This window comes from Podarcis muralis, chromosome 1 (genome assembly GCF_964188315.1).
Source record: "Podarcis muralis chromosome 1, rPodMur119.hap1.1, whole genome shotgun sequence".
NCBI classification, from domain to species: Eukaryota; Metazoa; Chordata; class Lepidosauria; order Squamata; family Lacertidae; genus Podarcis; species Podarcis muralis.
Genome location: NC_135655.1, coordinates 113,330,015 through 113,342,661, shown reverse-complemented (window position 1 = coordinate 113,342,661; position 12,647 = coordinate 113,330,015). Strand labels below are relative to the sequence as shown.

Below are 12,647 nucleotides of genomic sequence, written 5' to 3'. Positions count from 1 at the left end.
CGTGGGGATTTGAACCGCCAACCTTCTGATTGGCAAGCCCAAGAGGCTCAGTGGTTTAGACCACAGCGCCACCCGCGTCCTTTTGCTCAAGGAGGATACAAAGCATGGCCGATGAGGTATGTGACCTTGGGAGGGTATGTGGCTTGAGGAGCGTTTTGAAGACCAGATGGAGAAGCCCATAGGGCTGGATTTGGTCCCCAGATCTAAGGTTCCCCATTCCTGCCCTATGAAAATATGTTGAACAGTTGCAAGCAATGTGACATGGTACGAAACATAAAATGATGGCCAGCATATGAAAGAAAGGTAAAAGCTCTTTTAGATAATAAGACCATTGACTACTTAAATGCATACCTCTGGCTGGTGGAGCTTCTACTTTTTTGGGAACAGCAACAGGTAATTTTTCTTCAGGTACGACTTTCTTAGGTACCTCAGGCACTTTAAAGAGACCATTTAGTTTTAGAATTTTTTTGAAGTGGCAAGAATGATGTTAAAAGTACAGATTTCAGCTACAAAGAAGAGGCAGCAACTAAAAAGATATAGAGGACATTTAAATAATGGTGCCGATGTAAAAGACCAATGGTCTTTTGGTTTCTGGTTTTTTAAATTAAATTTAAATTTTATTTAACATAATTGTTACAAAATTTAAGCAAAACACTGCAAATACGTACACACATATACACTTCAAATAAGCATATATACATGAAAAAAGGAACAAAAGAGAAAAAAGAAGAAAAGAAAAAAGAAGAAGAAAAAATAAAGACAAAAGAAGAAGAAAAGTTGGAAGAATTTGTTCCAATTTTCTTCTACAAATATCTCAATATGAAAATAATAATAAAATTTCATTGATTGACTTCCATCGCTTACACTGCCCTTCGTACAAACATTTTAAGCAAGATTGTATCTGTTATTCCGTATTTTCCCCATACAATCTCACACAAATCTTCTAATCAATAAGTTTTCTAAATCTTTCATAAATCTATTCTAAACACAACCAATACCTTACATTTAATCCTTGTCTGCATTTGACTGCAATGGTCTTTTTGTTATGTTCTGTTTTCTTTGTTTGTTTTGAAGGATAGCATACCTTTAGCTGGAGGAGCTTCTTCCCTTTTGCGTAGCCGCGGCACTTTTTCTTCAGGGGCCTCTTTCTCAGGTACTTTTAATAATGTTAAAATGAGAATATGTAAGAATATGTAGAGACTAAGAGATCATGATGGCTATTATCAACAACTATACACAAACATATGCTGCATAGGACTCAAATATGAAATGAACATACACATGAGTAAGAGGACGATGCAAAGAGAGAAACAAAAGAGTCTTAAGGTTTAGTTTTATATATTTTTCAAGTATATCAGATTTGAGTCTTGTACCTTTGGGTGGCGGAGGCACTTTCTTCTTTGGAACAGGAACCTTTTCTTCTACTTTCTTAGGTACCTCTGGCACTTTGAAAAAAACATCAGAGTTATGAATATTGGGATCGAATATTGCTAACTATTATAAAGTGAGGAGCAGGGTCCTATATCAAGTTGTGAGATCACTTACAAGTGAACTGGGCACTTTACTGAATTTAGATGTGTTACGATAACATTGCACACTGTCCATTTAGTGTTCTAGTGTTTAACTGAAGAACATTTGTTAATGAAGATGCCGTTTAGCAATGAACAAATATAGGAAGACGACGATTACGACACGAAAACAATCACTGCTGAGGGACTGCAGATCTTTTCACGACACGTCATTTGAAGCAACGAATGAAAAGAGCTGCTTATGAGCTCATACCTTTAGCAGGTGGCTCCACTTTTTTAGGAACGGGAACAGGTGCTTTTTCTTCTGGGACTGGCTTTTTAGGTGCTTCGGGCACTTTAAAGATATCAAAAGCAGATTCTGAGAATCACCCGGCCACATAACAACTGACCAATGACATCTCACATTTTGTGATTACATTTTGCAACAAGGAAGAAATGGTATTTTGGAAAGGAATGCTCTAACCCAGAAGAACCTCCATTTAAGATTCCCTATGGGCAGCAGCCCAAACACCCACATATTCAACACATTAGCTTTGGTAACCAAACACAGAAAGAAGCTGGATTTGTAAAACTCATTCCGAACAGTGGTTGCATATGGGGGACAAAGCACAGGGGACAAAGGTTCTTTGGGTGGCTTTCATTTCAAGAAAAGTACCTTTAGCTGGGGGTGCCGGTTCTTTCTTGGGAACAGCAGCAGGCTTTCTTTCTTCTGGTGTAGGTTTCTTAGGCAATTCTGGCACTTGATCATTAAAAAAAGAGAGGTTTTAGAACTTGGAACTCCTATCTGAGGCCCGGCATCCAAGATTGCACAGAAATATATGGAGAGAAGCAGAAGCGAGATAAATGGCATATCAAGGCATCAAGCCAAAGCTGTTAATAAAGAGGTAAATGTACCCCTGACCGTTAGGTTCAGTCGTGGACGACTCTGGGGTTGCGCACTCAACTCGCTCTGTAGGCAGAGGGAGCCGGCGTTTGTCCGCAGACAGCTTCCAGATCATGTGGCCAGCATGACTAAGCGCTTCTGGTGAACCAGAGCAGCACACGGAAATGCCGTTTACCTTCCCGCCAGAGTGGTACCTATTTATCTACTTGCACTTTGACGTGCTTTCAAACTGCTAGGTGGGCAGGAGCAGGGACTGAGCAATGGGAGCTCACCCCATTGTGGGGATTTGAATGGCCGACCTTCTGATCAGCAAGCCCTAGGCTCTGTGGTTTAGACCACAGCGCCACCCGCGTCCCAAATCTGTTAATAGGTAAGGGTAATCTGTCATGAAAAAAGCCGCACTGGGCATACATCCCATTTTGATCCCCATAATTGTGTGTCTATATGAGGGCCTTCTATACGTGGCATGCAAATCTAACAGTTATCATACCATGCAGAAGATATTATGCTAACAAAGCGAAATTTGGCAAATGCGCTGGGGCTGGAAAACACTGCTGGCTTTTATGCCTCGCCGGTTGCAAGGGCATGTGTGCAGCCAATGCCCTCTCAGCCAGGAGAAGCCACTGATTGGCCAATTTGAGATGCAGCAGTAGGCGGGAACACAAGCCAGATGCCCAGACAGGGAGGGGGGATTTCCCCAATGGCTGCCTGGCCATGTGCGCTCTGTTCTCACTGCCCAGGGATGGCAACTGAGCATGAGGGACCACAACAGGCACCCACCCAGGAAGGAGTAAACGTCCATTACATTACAAAGCAAAATTTAGCAAAGGAATATTTGGCCATCGCTAAAGAACATGTATATTATACACACTTTGCTTGCAGAAAAAGACCACAAAGCCACCTAAGTAACACATGGATGGACACATTTTAGAGCATGGAGAAGAGTTCAGATAAGCAAGATGGCGGGATCAGCTCTGACAATGGATGTACCTTTAGCTGGCGGAGCCTCTACTTTCGGAGGAGGAGCAGGTTTTTTCTTTTCTGGGACTGGTTTCTTTGGCACCTCAGGCACTTTAAAGACACACAGGTGTAACAGGTTTAGGGAAGTGCTACAGGCCCACAGTTGTTCATAGCAATGAAGAAAATGTTTGAAATGCCAGCGTGGATTTAAAACTATGTATCTATTTAACAAAGACAGTTATGGCTATTGAAGATTAAACCCGCGTATAACGTTTAATATGTAGGATTTTAGTTGTAAAGGTGTCTTTCTGATGCAGTAGCACAGCCACATTTTTGGACGTGTGTTTATCAATCATCTAGAAGATACGCAGGCTAGAGACCTGTCTGAGATATTATTATTATTGCACATATATTATTCACCTTTAGCCGGCGGGGCCTCCACTTCCTTGGGAACTTTTTCTTCTGCTCTCTTCCTCACCTCAGGAACTTTAAAGATATTAATTTTGGGTTAATCAGATGATAGTGGTCATCGGAGCCACCCTCACATTATATTTTTAAAAACTTACAGGCTTTTGTGACACATGTAAAAATACATAAGCACCCAAATCTGATCAACAAGGATATAAAATAACTGCAGATATCAAGTTCTTAATGGATAAGAGTTTAAACCAGGGTTTCCCAAAACTTGGGTCTCCAGCTGTTTTTGGACTACAACTCCCATAATCCCTAGCTAGCAGGACCAGTGGTCATGGTTGATGGGAATTGTAGTCCAAAAACAGCTGGAGACCTAAGTTTGGGAAACCCTGGTTTAAATAAACTCACATACTAAAATAGTAGTAGTAATAATAATAATATTAATAATAATATTATAATCTACCTTTGGGAGGTGGAACTTCAGGTGCTTCCACATAGAACCTTTCCTCATCGTACTCATCTGGTTCTTTAAAGAGAATTATGAGATTTAAAAGTTACATTTACCCTCCATTTTAGATAATACTGAAATGCTACATGTAGACCTATTAAGATGATGGATGAATTTGTGGAAGAAAAAATTGCTCCTGCTATCCACACCTCTAAGTGTCCATCTGATCTTTCGTATGGCGTCTAGGTGTGTACAAATTGTATGTGCTTAGGCTCTTTCCACACAGTGTTTGCAAATCTGGGAGCAACAATTCCAGGCATGATCTTAAGCCCCACCACCCAACATATCGGTCATCTGAATAGTGATAAAGCCAAGCCCAAACCCAAGGAAGTATCAACGACGGTGTACAATGACAGCTACACATTTCAACAGTTAACAATTTAGATGAACTCGCATGGTACAAAACAAGATATAACTGATTTGGAAAAAGAGCAAATCTACCTTCAGCTGGATATTCCACATAGAAGCTGTCCTCTTCATACTCTTCTGGTTCTTTAAAGAAAATTGTAAGATGTAAAAACTGTACTTTCACTCTGTTTTAGATAATACTGGATTGGTACATAAAATGACAACTAAGAAATGCAACAGCAAACAGACTTTGTCTATTCCACCAATCCTAAGCAATCTTTGCACTCCCATGTGCTCACAAAACTCTTGTGCATGAGTATTGCCCCATGCAGTTCAGTATAGGGAGCAGATCCTCACTTGTTACTCTATCATCAAGTAAAAAAGAATGTAAGAATTCTGAGTAGGAGAATTCCATAAATGCAAAGAGGTCCCACATCCATAAGATACCATTGTATCGGGACAAATTTAAAAGGCACCATTTTCACACGAGACAAGACAGCAAGGAGAAAAAAGAAGTGCGGAAAGATATTTATAGTTACCTGAACCGTATGTATATTCTTCTTCTCTGTGATACGAAACAGACACCTTTTCTTCTGAAATGGTCCATTGTTGTTCTGTTGGTACTTTAAAAAGCAAGAATTCACTTTAGTGTTTTTTAAATTAAAGATTTGGTAGACAATGAATCTATCCTTACAGAAGTCGCATAACACCACATACTACATTTAGTGAACTCAGCACCACAGCTCAAAATTACACCATTAGGGTGGATGTGTCACAGCAATAAAGAGAAACAAAAATTATAAACAGGTAACAATTGAGACCATAAAGCATAAAAAGCATTTTCAAGCATTTTTGTGTGCAAAGAGAACGTACAAAAGCCCTGTTTCCAAAGAAAAGCAGACATAAGAAGACCAAGAGAGTGGACACATACTTTTGTGAGTATACAGGAGAGGTTGTATTAAATGGTAACATATAGTGTAAATTAGATGAATATAGAAGATATTAAACAAAGAAACCAAAAAGCAAGAATTCTGCACCAATATAGACTCTGGGAAATGATCTATAATGAAATTAAAAAAGTTCTGAAGAGAACCTTTATTAAAAAACCAGAAGCCTTCCTCTTGGGCATGGTGGGCCAAATGGTGCCAAAGAAGGATAGGACATTTTTTATGTACGCCACAACAGCAGCAAGAATTCTTCTAGCAAAGTATTGGAAGACGCAAGATCTACCCACGTTGGAAGAATGGCAGACGAAGGTGATTGATTATATGGGACTGGCAGAGATGACTGGCAGAATTCGAGACCGGGGGAAAGAGGCGGTGGATGAAGATTGGAAAAAATTCAAAGTTTATCTTAAAAACTGTTGTAATATGGAAAATTAGGGGCTCAGGGTAATAAGAGATAAAGAACTACAGTTGTATTAATAACTTATAGAAGTCAAATTTATGAAATACAAACAAGTTTATTACGAAAGGGTTGCTGAAAAATCTTGAAACAAGAATGCAGAAAAGGGGTGGTACGGGGAAGTCGATTTTGTGTTTGTTTATGTTTATGTTTTTGCTTTGTTTCTTTTTTACTTATGGAAAACTAATAAAAATTTATTCAAAAAAAAAATAGACTTGGTGCCTAGGTGTTGTGGAAACCCCACAGGACTTAAAAGAACCCTGTTCCCCTACATTCATTTAAAGAACACACACCCTATAGTGATGAGAACTACCATTTCTTCCTCTAATGGCAAACTCAGATCAAGAACAACAACAGGACTGGAGTCAAAACAGATGGCTTTAAGGAGCCTTAAGGAGAAACAAAAGAGGCACTAGCATGCTTTGGGAATTGGTGTGTTTTGGAGTGTTGTGATATGGGAAGTAGAAAAACAGAATTGTGGTAAGTGTATGGGGATCTGGGGATTTCTCAAGGCATGGTCACCATTCTTGCATAGAGAAAGAGAATGCCATGTGTGACTGTGAAGTGGGAACAACACAATGGGTTAATAAAAACCAGCAACCACTGCAGGTCAGCACAGAGTGCACATGTGGCAATGCATGCATACATTATGGAAATATTCAGATCAGGGATTACATATAAACGCCAAAAAAATAAAAATGTGTTTTGTACCTTTTCTCTCTACCACTTCTTCATGGACCACCTTTCGTGCAGGTTTTGGTGGTGGAGCTTCTGGAGCTTAAAGGATATAAATAGTTAGTCCCAAACCTTTTTGGTCATCATCTAGGCTAAGATTACATGCAGAAAATGTAACATCACACTGCATATGCGCTTGCATTTTTGTGTCACTCATGAGATACAATTTACAAAAGACCAAATTAATACATAGCAAAGGGTTGTATCCAAATAAGTCATTCTGTTCGTGCAAGGACTTCAATATGCATAGTAGAAGTCCCCTTGTCTCCTCATGCTTTCTCATGTTCCTCCCCCAAATCTGCTCCAGGGGGTTGGGGAAAACCCCAGAACTCTTAACTATAACCTCTTGCTTTTAATGGACACCCCATCTCCATTTGCTCCCCAATCACTACTTCCTTCCCTCTGCTAGTAGCTGGGCACCTAGTTTGCAAGAAGGAGGTCCAATGTGAAGTCCCTGGCCTCTCCAGTTAAAAGGGACAGGGTGCAGATAACACGAAAGGCATCTGCCATGGAGACCAGTGCCAGCCAGAGGAAACAGTACACTGGATCAGATGAACAAAACAGGCTGACCTGTTAAGGCAATTTCATGTATTTCATGGATATGAAATTGATGCGAATGTATTAATAGCACATGCAATTTATATCATCTTCAGTAATACCTCTGGCCCGTTTGAGATGCTCTTCCTCCATCATTTTAGCCTTTCTTTCCACCTCTTCGGTTACAGGTTTCCGTGTAACTACAGGGAATTTAAATAATTTCACATTAGCTGGAAATTGGTTCATTTTACACAGAAGTTATCTTAAGACTATAATGGGAATATGCACTTTTTAAAAAGGAAAGAAAAGGAAAGAAAATAGGACTGTGAGAATCTGAATAGGACTTGCTGCAGTGGGAAATGTTTTGATACTAAAATTCTAAAGGCCATACCTTTTTCTACCACAACTTTCTTCTCTACTTTCTTGGCTGAAATCTCTGGTGGTTTCCGCGTAGGTGGTTCTGGCTTTCCTGGGACATGGACAACTGTAACATACATTACATTTATATTAGGGAACATTACCTTACACCTGCTTCATAAACATCAAGGATTGTATAATTGAGAAAGAAAAAGAGTGCCAGGAATGTTAACAGCTGTAGATTCTTGGCCCAGATGGAAATCAACACTGGCTACCATTTGCTTAAGTGGTGCAGCATTGTTCCATATGCATAAGAATATGCTTATATATATATATATATATATATATAATCTGTAAAGCAAGATATAGGCACATTGGATGAACATCCATTTGAAATATTTTCTGCTTTTGGATTATGCCGAAATGGTAAAACTGACCAGAAAGCTCATGAACCAAGAGGACCAAAACTTTAATAAAGAATGAGAAAAAAAATGTAATTTACTTGAGAGAACACTGTAAGCAGATGAAAACTTTAGCAGGATTGCAATAACACTTGTAATGTTGAAAATATTATGGACAAAATGGAGAGACATAAAATTTGGACGATGAAATAATATGCAGTTGAAAAGGCTGATAACAGGACCCATGGAGGGAAAGGTGGGAAGATTCAGAAAAATCTCTAAATATGGATATGAATTTTGTATTGTTACAATTCTACACTTGTAAAATCAAATAATTTTTTTTAAAAAAAATATATTTTCTGCTAGTATATTGCTGCAAAAAAGCAAAATTTGATAGGAAAAAAGGAACAGCAGCTTCTCCAACCACATCTGAGCTCTCTTCCCCCTCCAAAGAACAGTGAAATGATAGATATTGGAAATTAATCATATAGTGCAGTGGTGGGGAAGCTGTGACCCTCCAGATATCATCCTTGCCAACTGGCTATGCTGACTGGGGCTGATAGGATATGGAATACATAAACATCTGGAGAACCACAGATTCCTCAACTGTGATATAGGCGGAAAAGCAAACAAACAAAAACACAGAGAAAACAGAAAGGAGAAAGTTTTAAAAAATGAAACATACCTTCTTTGCGAATTTGCTTTTCCTCATAAGTTACTTGTCTTTCTCCGTATGCCCATTCCTCTTCTCCTTCATCGTATCCTTCTTCTCGTTCATAATATTCATGCTCCTCTCCATAATCCTCTTCCCATTCTTCATATTCTTCTTTGTGAACCTCATATACTTCTTCCTTCTTCTCATAAACTGCTTCTTTCTTCTTAGCTACAGTGGTTACTTTGACTTCCTGAGGTTTCTTTGCAGGAGCTAATAAATAAATAAATAGATGATAGATAGATGATAGATGATAAATAGATAGAAAGATAGATAGATAGATAGATAGATAGATAGAGATAGATAGCCCAATAAGGTTGATATGGGTATTTGCAGTTTTCAGAATAATCATTCCATACATGCGTTATTGTGCTTTGAAATTGTACTAATGAAGTTTTTCGTCGTGTTGTTTCAATGCCATGTCATTCTCAAAGCAACAGCAGCATGGTTGTCCTAAGGCAGATGGATTTATTAGAGCTTATGAATGGATAGATGAATTAAATGAAAGCTTTCTGCTCAGTGGAAAAGTTTGAAATTCCTGGGTGAAATCTAGGGATAGATGAATCTGTCAATGACTGTTTCTCTCAGCTTCTTGTTTATCCCAATCTTAAATTCAGTCCCCTATCTTTATGCAACATTTTATTTATTTATTTTAAAAATTCCTCATGAAAACCCACCAACATTTTTCCATGCAGTTTTGACTAATGTACATATTTTTGCAAGTAATGCCCCCTAGTATAATGAAGTGTTTTGACGATTTTTTTGCATTTTTATGTGCACTTGCCCCTAGTATACAAATTTTTGGTTGGAGAACTACCTCACAAAATTTGAAGGAGTGTGAATTTCAAAGGAGAGCTGCATTTCAGTTTGGCTAACTGGATCAAAAAGTGTGAACTAGTTAGTTTGTCATTAAAACGGAAACAAAATTGAATGTCTCCTCCAACCCTATGAAATACAATTCTGCATGTAAGTGTCCACTGATAGAAGAGAAGGAGAGGAGATTTTGTTTTGCTGAACCCTCTCCTCCATTTTCTGCTGCAGCCCCTTGTGTCCCCAGAAAACCAGTTCAAGAGGTTTCACTCTGGAACAGTGTAGAAGGTGGCAAAGGGGCCTGCGAGGAGAAAAAACTAATGAAAAAACTGCCTCCTAATCTCTTGTGCTAGTACACACCTCCACTAGATCAAAAGCTATTCTGCTTTAATTCCAGCCACTGTCTTTTCAAAGTCCTTTTAATAAACTATCAGTATTTCACTGGGGATTCTAGTCAACTGATAGTTAAATCCCCTGGCTTATCTGTAGCAAGCTCCTGAAGTAAACATTGAAGAAAGAGTTCAAATTAGTATTATCTGGAAATCCTGTAAAGGGATTCATAGGATGACCTTTGCATGAATAATGATGTTAGGGTGACTGAAGGGAAAATGAAGAATGACAGCGCCACATTTTAAATGGCCAAAGCAATAAAACAGAGGGAGTGGATGCCATTCTCCCCATAAAAGATTATTTTCTTAGTATGCGCATTTCAGTATTTGATTCTTTACCTTCTGCTGGAATAATTTCCTGTACTTTTGGAACTGGGACTAGGGCCGAAGATGGGGGTTCTGGTTCCTTTACCACTTCTGAAACATTTACAGATATGTGTGATAAGCGGCTTGATTGAGCATCATGAGCTAGCCTTTGGATTTAATTTCATCTGGTCTCATTAACATCAGTCAGATGAAACTGGACTGAGATCTTTGTATTGTTAAGACGCACGGCATTCTCGTTAACATTTAAAGACACATGGCAGAGGAACAAATCTTGGGAACAAATATTGCTAATTGAGTCTTCTGTCAAATTCAGCAGCGACAACCCAACTGAGGCTGCAACCACATACACACAAGACCTAATAATAGCTTCCTGAATCAGGCCAATGGCCCATCTAATCTAAAATCCTGTTCTCACAGTGGCCAACCAGATGCCTGTGGGAAACCAGGGAGCAGAACATTAGCACAAGAGCAATTCTCCTCTCCTGTGGCTCCCAGCAACTAGTTTTCGGAAGCATTGCTTCCTCCAACTGTGGTAGAAGTGGAGTAGAGAAGAAGAAGAAGAAGAAGAAGAGTTTGGATTTGATATCCCACCTTTCACTCCCTTTAAGGAGTCTCAAAGCGGCTAACATTCTCCTTTCCCTTCCTCCCCCACAACAAACACTCTGTGAGGTGAGTGGGGCTGAGAGACTTCAGAGAAGTGTGACTGGCCCAAGGTCACCCAGCAGCTGCATGTGGAGGAGCGGAGACGCGAACCCGGTTCCCCAGATTACGAGACTACTGCTCTTAACCACTACACCACACTGGCCCTCCACATGGCTAGTAGCCACTGGCAGTCTTCCCCTCCATTAATTTGCCTAATACTCTTTTAAAGCCATCCACAGCTAGGGAGGAATTCAATGTCATGCTAGGACAACTGTTCCACCAGGGGAAACATTTTGACTTGCCAGACAGAACGACCCCCCTCTCTTCCCACTGTGTGCTGTTCTGAGGGTTGTCTTGATTCCCCCCTCCCCCCGAACCAGTTTCATGGGGAAGGGGGGGACACAGGGAGAGGGGAAGCCCCATTGTGCAAGTGGAAGTCCCCGTGCAGGTCTTCCACTGACAGGACTCATGAGTGGAATCCTGCCCTTACAATGCAGTCCTAACCAGGTCCACTCCAATGTAAGCCCTATTGAATTCTTACTCCCAGATAAGTGAGGGCAGATTGTAGACTGTAAGTCACATTGGCTGAATAGACATCTGAGTAGACATGCATATGGCTGCTCTGGGACATAAGCTGGAGCTGTGTCTTAATAACCAAATAGTACTGGACCCCATTGCACAAACAGAGCCTACACATGCTTGCTGATATAGAACTTATGCATTTGTAGTAACATGTGAAAACTCCTAAAGATTTTAGAATGAGAGGAAGATGGTCCCCCCCCCTTCCTTTGCTGTGATTATGCCTTAATCTACACTGGTTAACATATGTCCCTTATAAATCAATTTTATAGTATTTGAATCAACACTTCTACTATAATAGTACCTTTAGGAGGGGCAACTTCTTCTGGAGCTTTTGGAACCACCTTTTTGGTGACTTTCTGCACGGTTGTCTTTTTAACGACTAAAACAAGTACAAAATAAATAAAGCCATTAGCCACCCAAAATGAACCCAGCAGCAAGTGAAAGTGCATGTAAAGATCTGCATTTCTGAGCATGTATGCAACAGAACTGTAATACCTTTTTCCTTTTTCTTCTCTTCTGGCATAAGAAGGAAGAGAGGAAGAGCAGGAGTTTCTGATAAACGCAAGGGAAAATTCAATCAATGAACATTCATATGGCACACAAATTCTAAACCACCTGCTCTCCCACCCTTAACAGCGGAATCTTTTGTATATAAGGCTTACCTTCAGCTGGAACTTCAACAGGAACTGCAACTCTAGCATCTGGGATATCTGGAGAACCAAATGTGCAAGGAAAGGGACCATCAGATTAATCTGGCTGCATCCCGTATGCGAATAAGAAAATCATTCTCGAAGTGTGGATCCTTATGCAGCTTAAGTGACACCACACACACACACACACACACACACGAGGTACCCCCCAAAGCTTTGGAAATGTCTTAAGGCAGGTATGGGGAAACTTTGGCCCTCCTTATATTGCTGAACAACAACTCCCACTGGCCATGCTTGTTGAGCAACTTCTGGAGGGCCAAAGGTTCCCACCTGTCATGAAGTTTGCAGAAGTGCAAAAACTTATTTCCAAAGCACGGGAACCAAGCACAGCACAATAAGGAATGAAAAGGGGCCACAGCATGCTAGCTGACTTTTCTGGAGGGGGGAAGAAATTAAAAA

General features: G+C 40.0%; 1 protein-coding gene across 1 annotated transcript in view; it reads right to left on the bottom strand.

Annotated features, from left to right (window-relative positions):
• TTN (titin) overlaps window positions 1-12,647 on the bottom strand; it is a 289,919-nt gene that overhangs the window by 157,624 nt on the left and 119,648 nt on the right. Inside the window, exons 106-113 of the mRNA XM_077916555.1 lie at window positions 12,201-12,248; window positions 12,034-12,090; window positions 11,840-11,917; window positions 8,762-9,001; window positions 7,710-7,802; window positions 7,441-7,518; window positions 6,758-6,823; window positions 352-435 (exon numbers count right to left, since the gene is read on the bottom strand). Coding sequence (XP_077772681.1) covers window positions 352-435; window positions 6,758-6,823; window positions 7,441-7,518; window positions 7,710-7,802; window positions 8,762-9,001; window positions 11,840-11,917; window positions 12,034-12,090; window positions 12,201-12,248 — 744 coding nt within the window. The remainder of the gene's footprint in view (window positions 1-351; window positions 436-6,757; window positions 6,824-7,440; window positions 7,519-7,709; window positions 7,803-8,761; window positions 9,002-11,839; window positions 11,918-12,033; window positions 12,091-12,200; window positions 12,249-12,647) is intronic.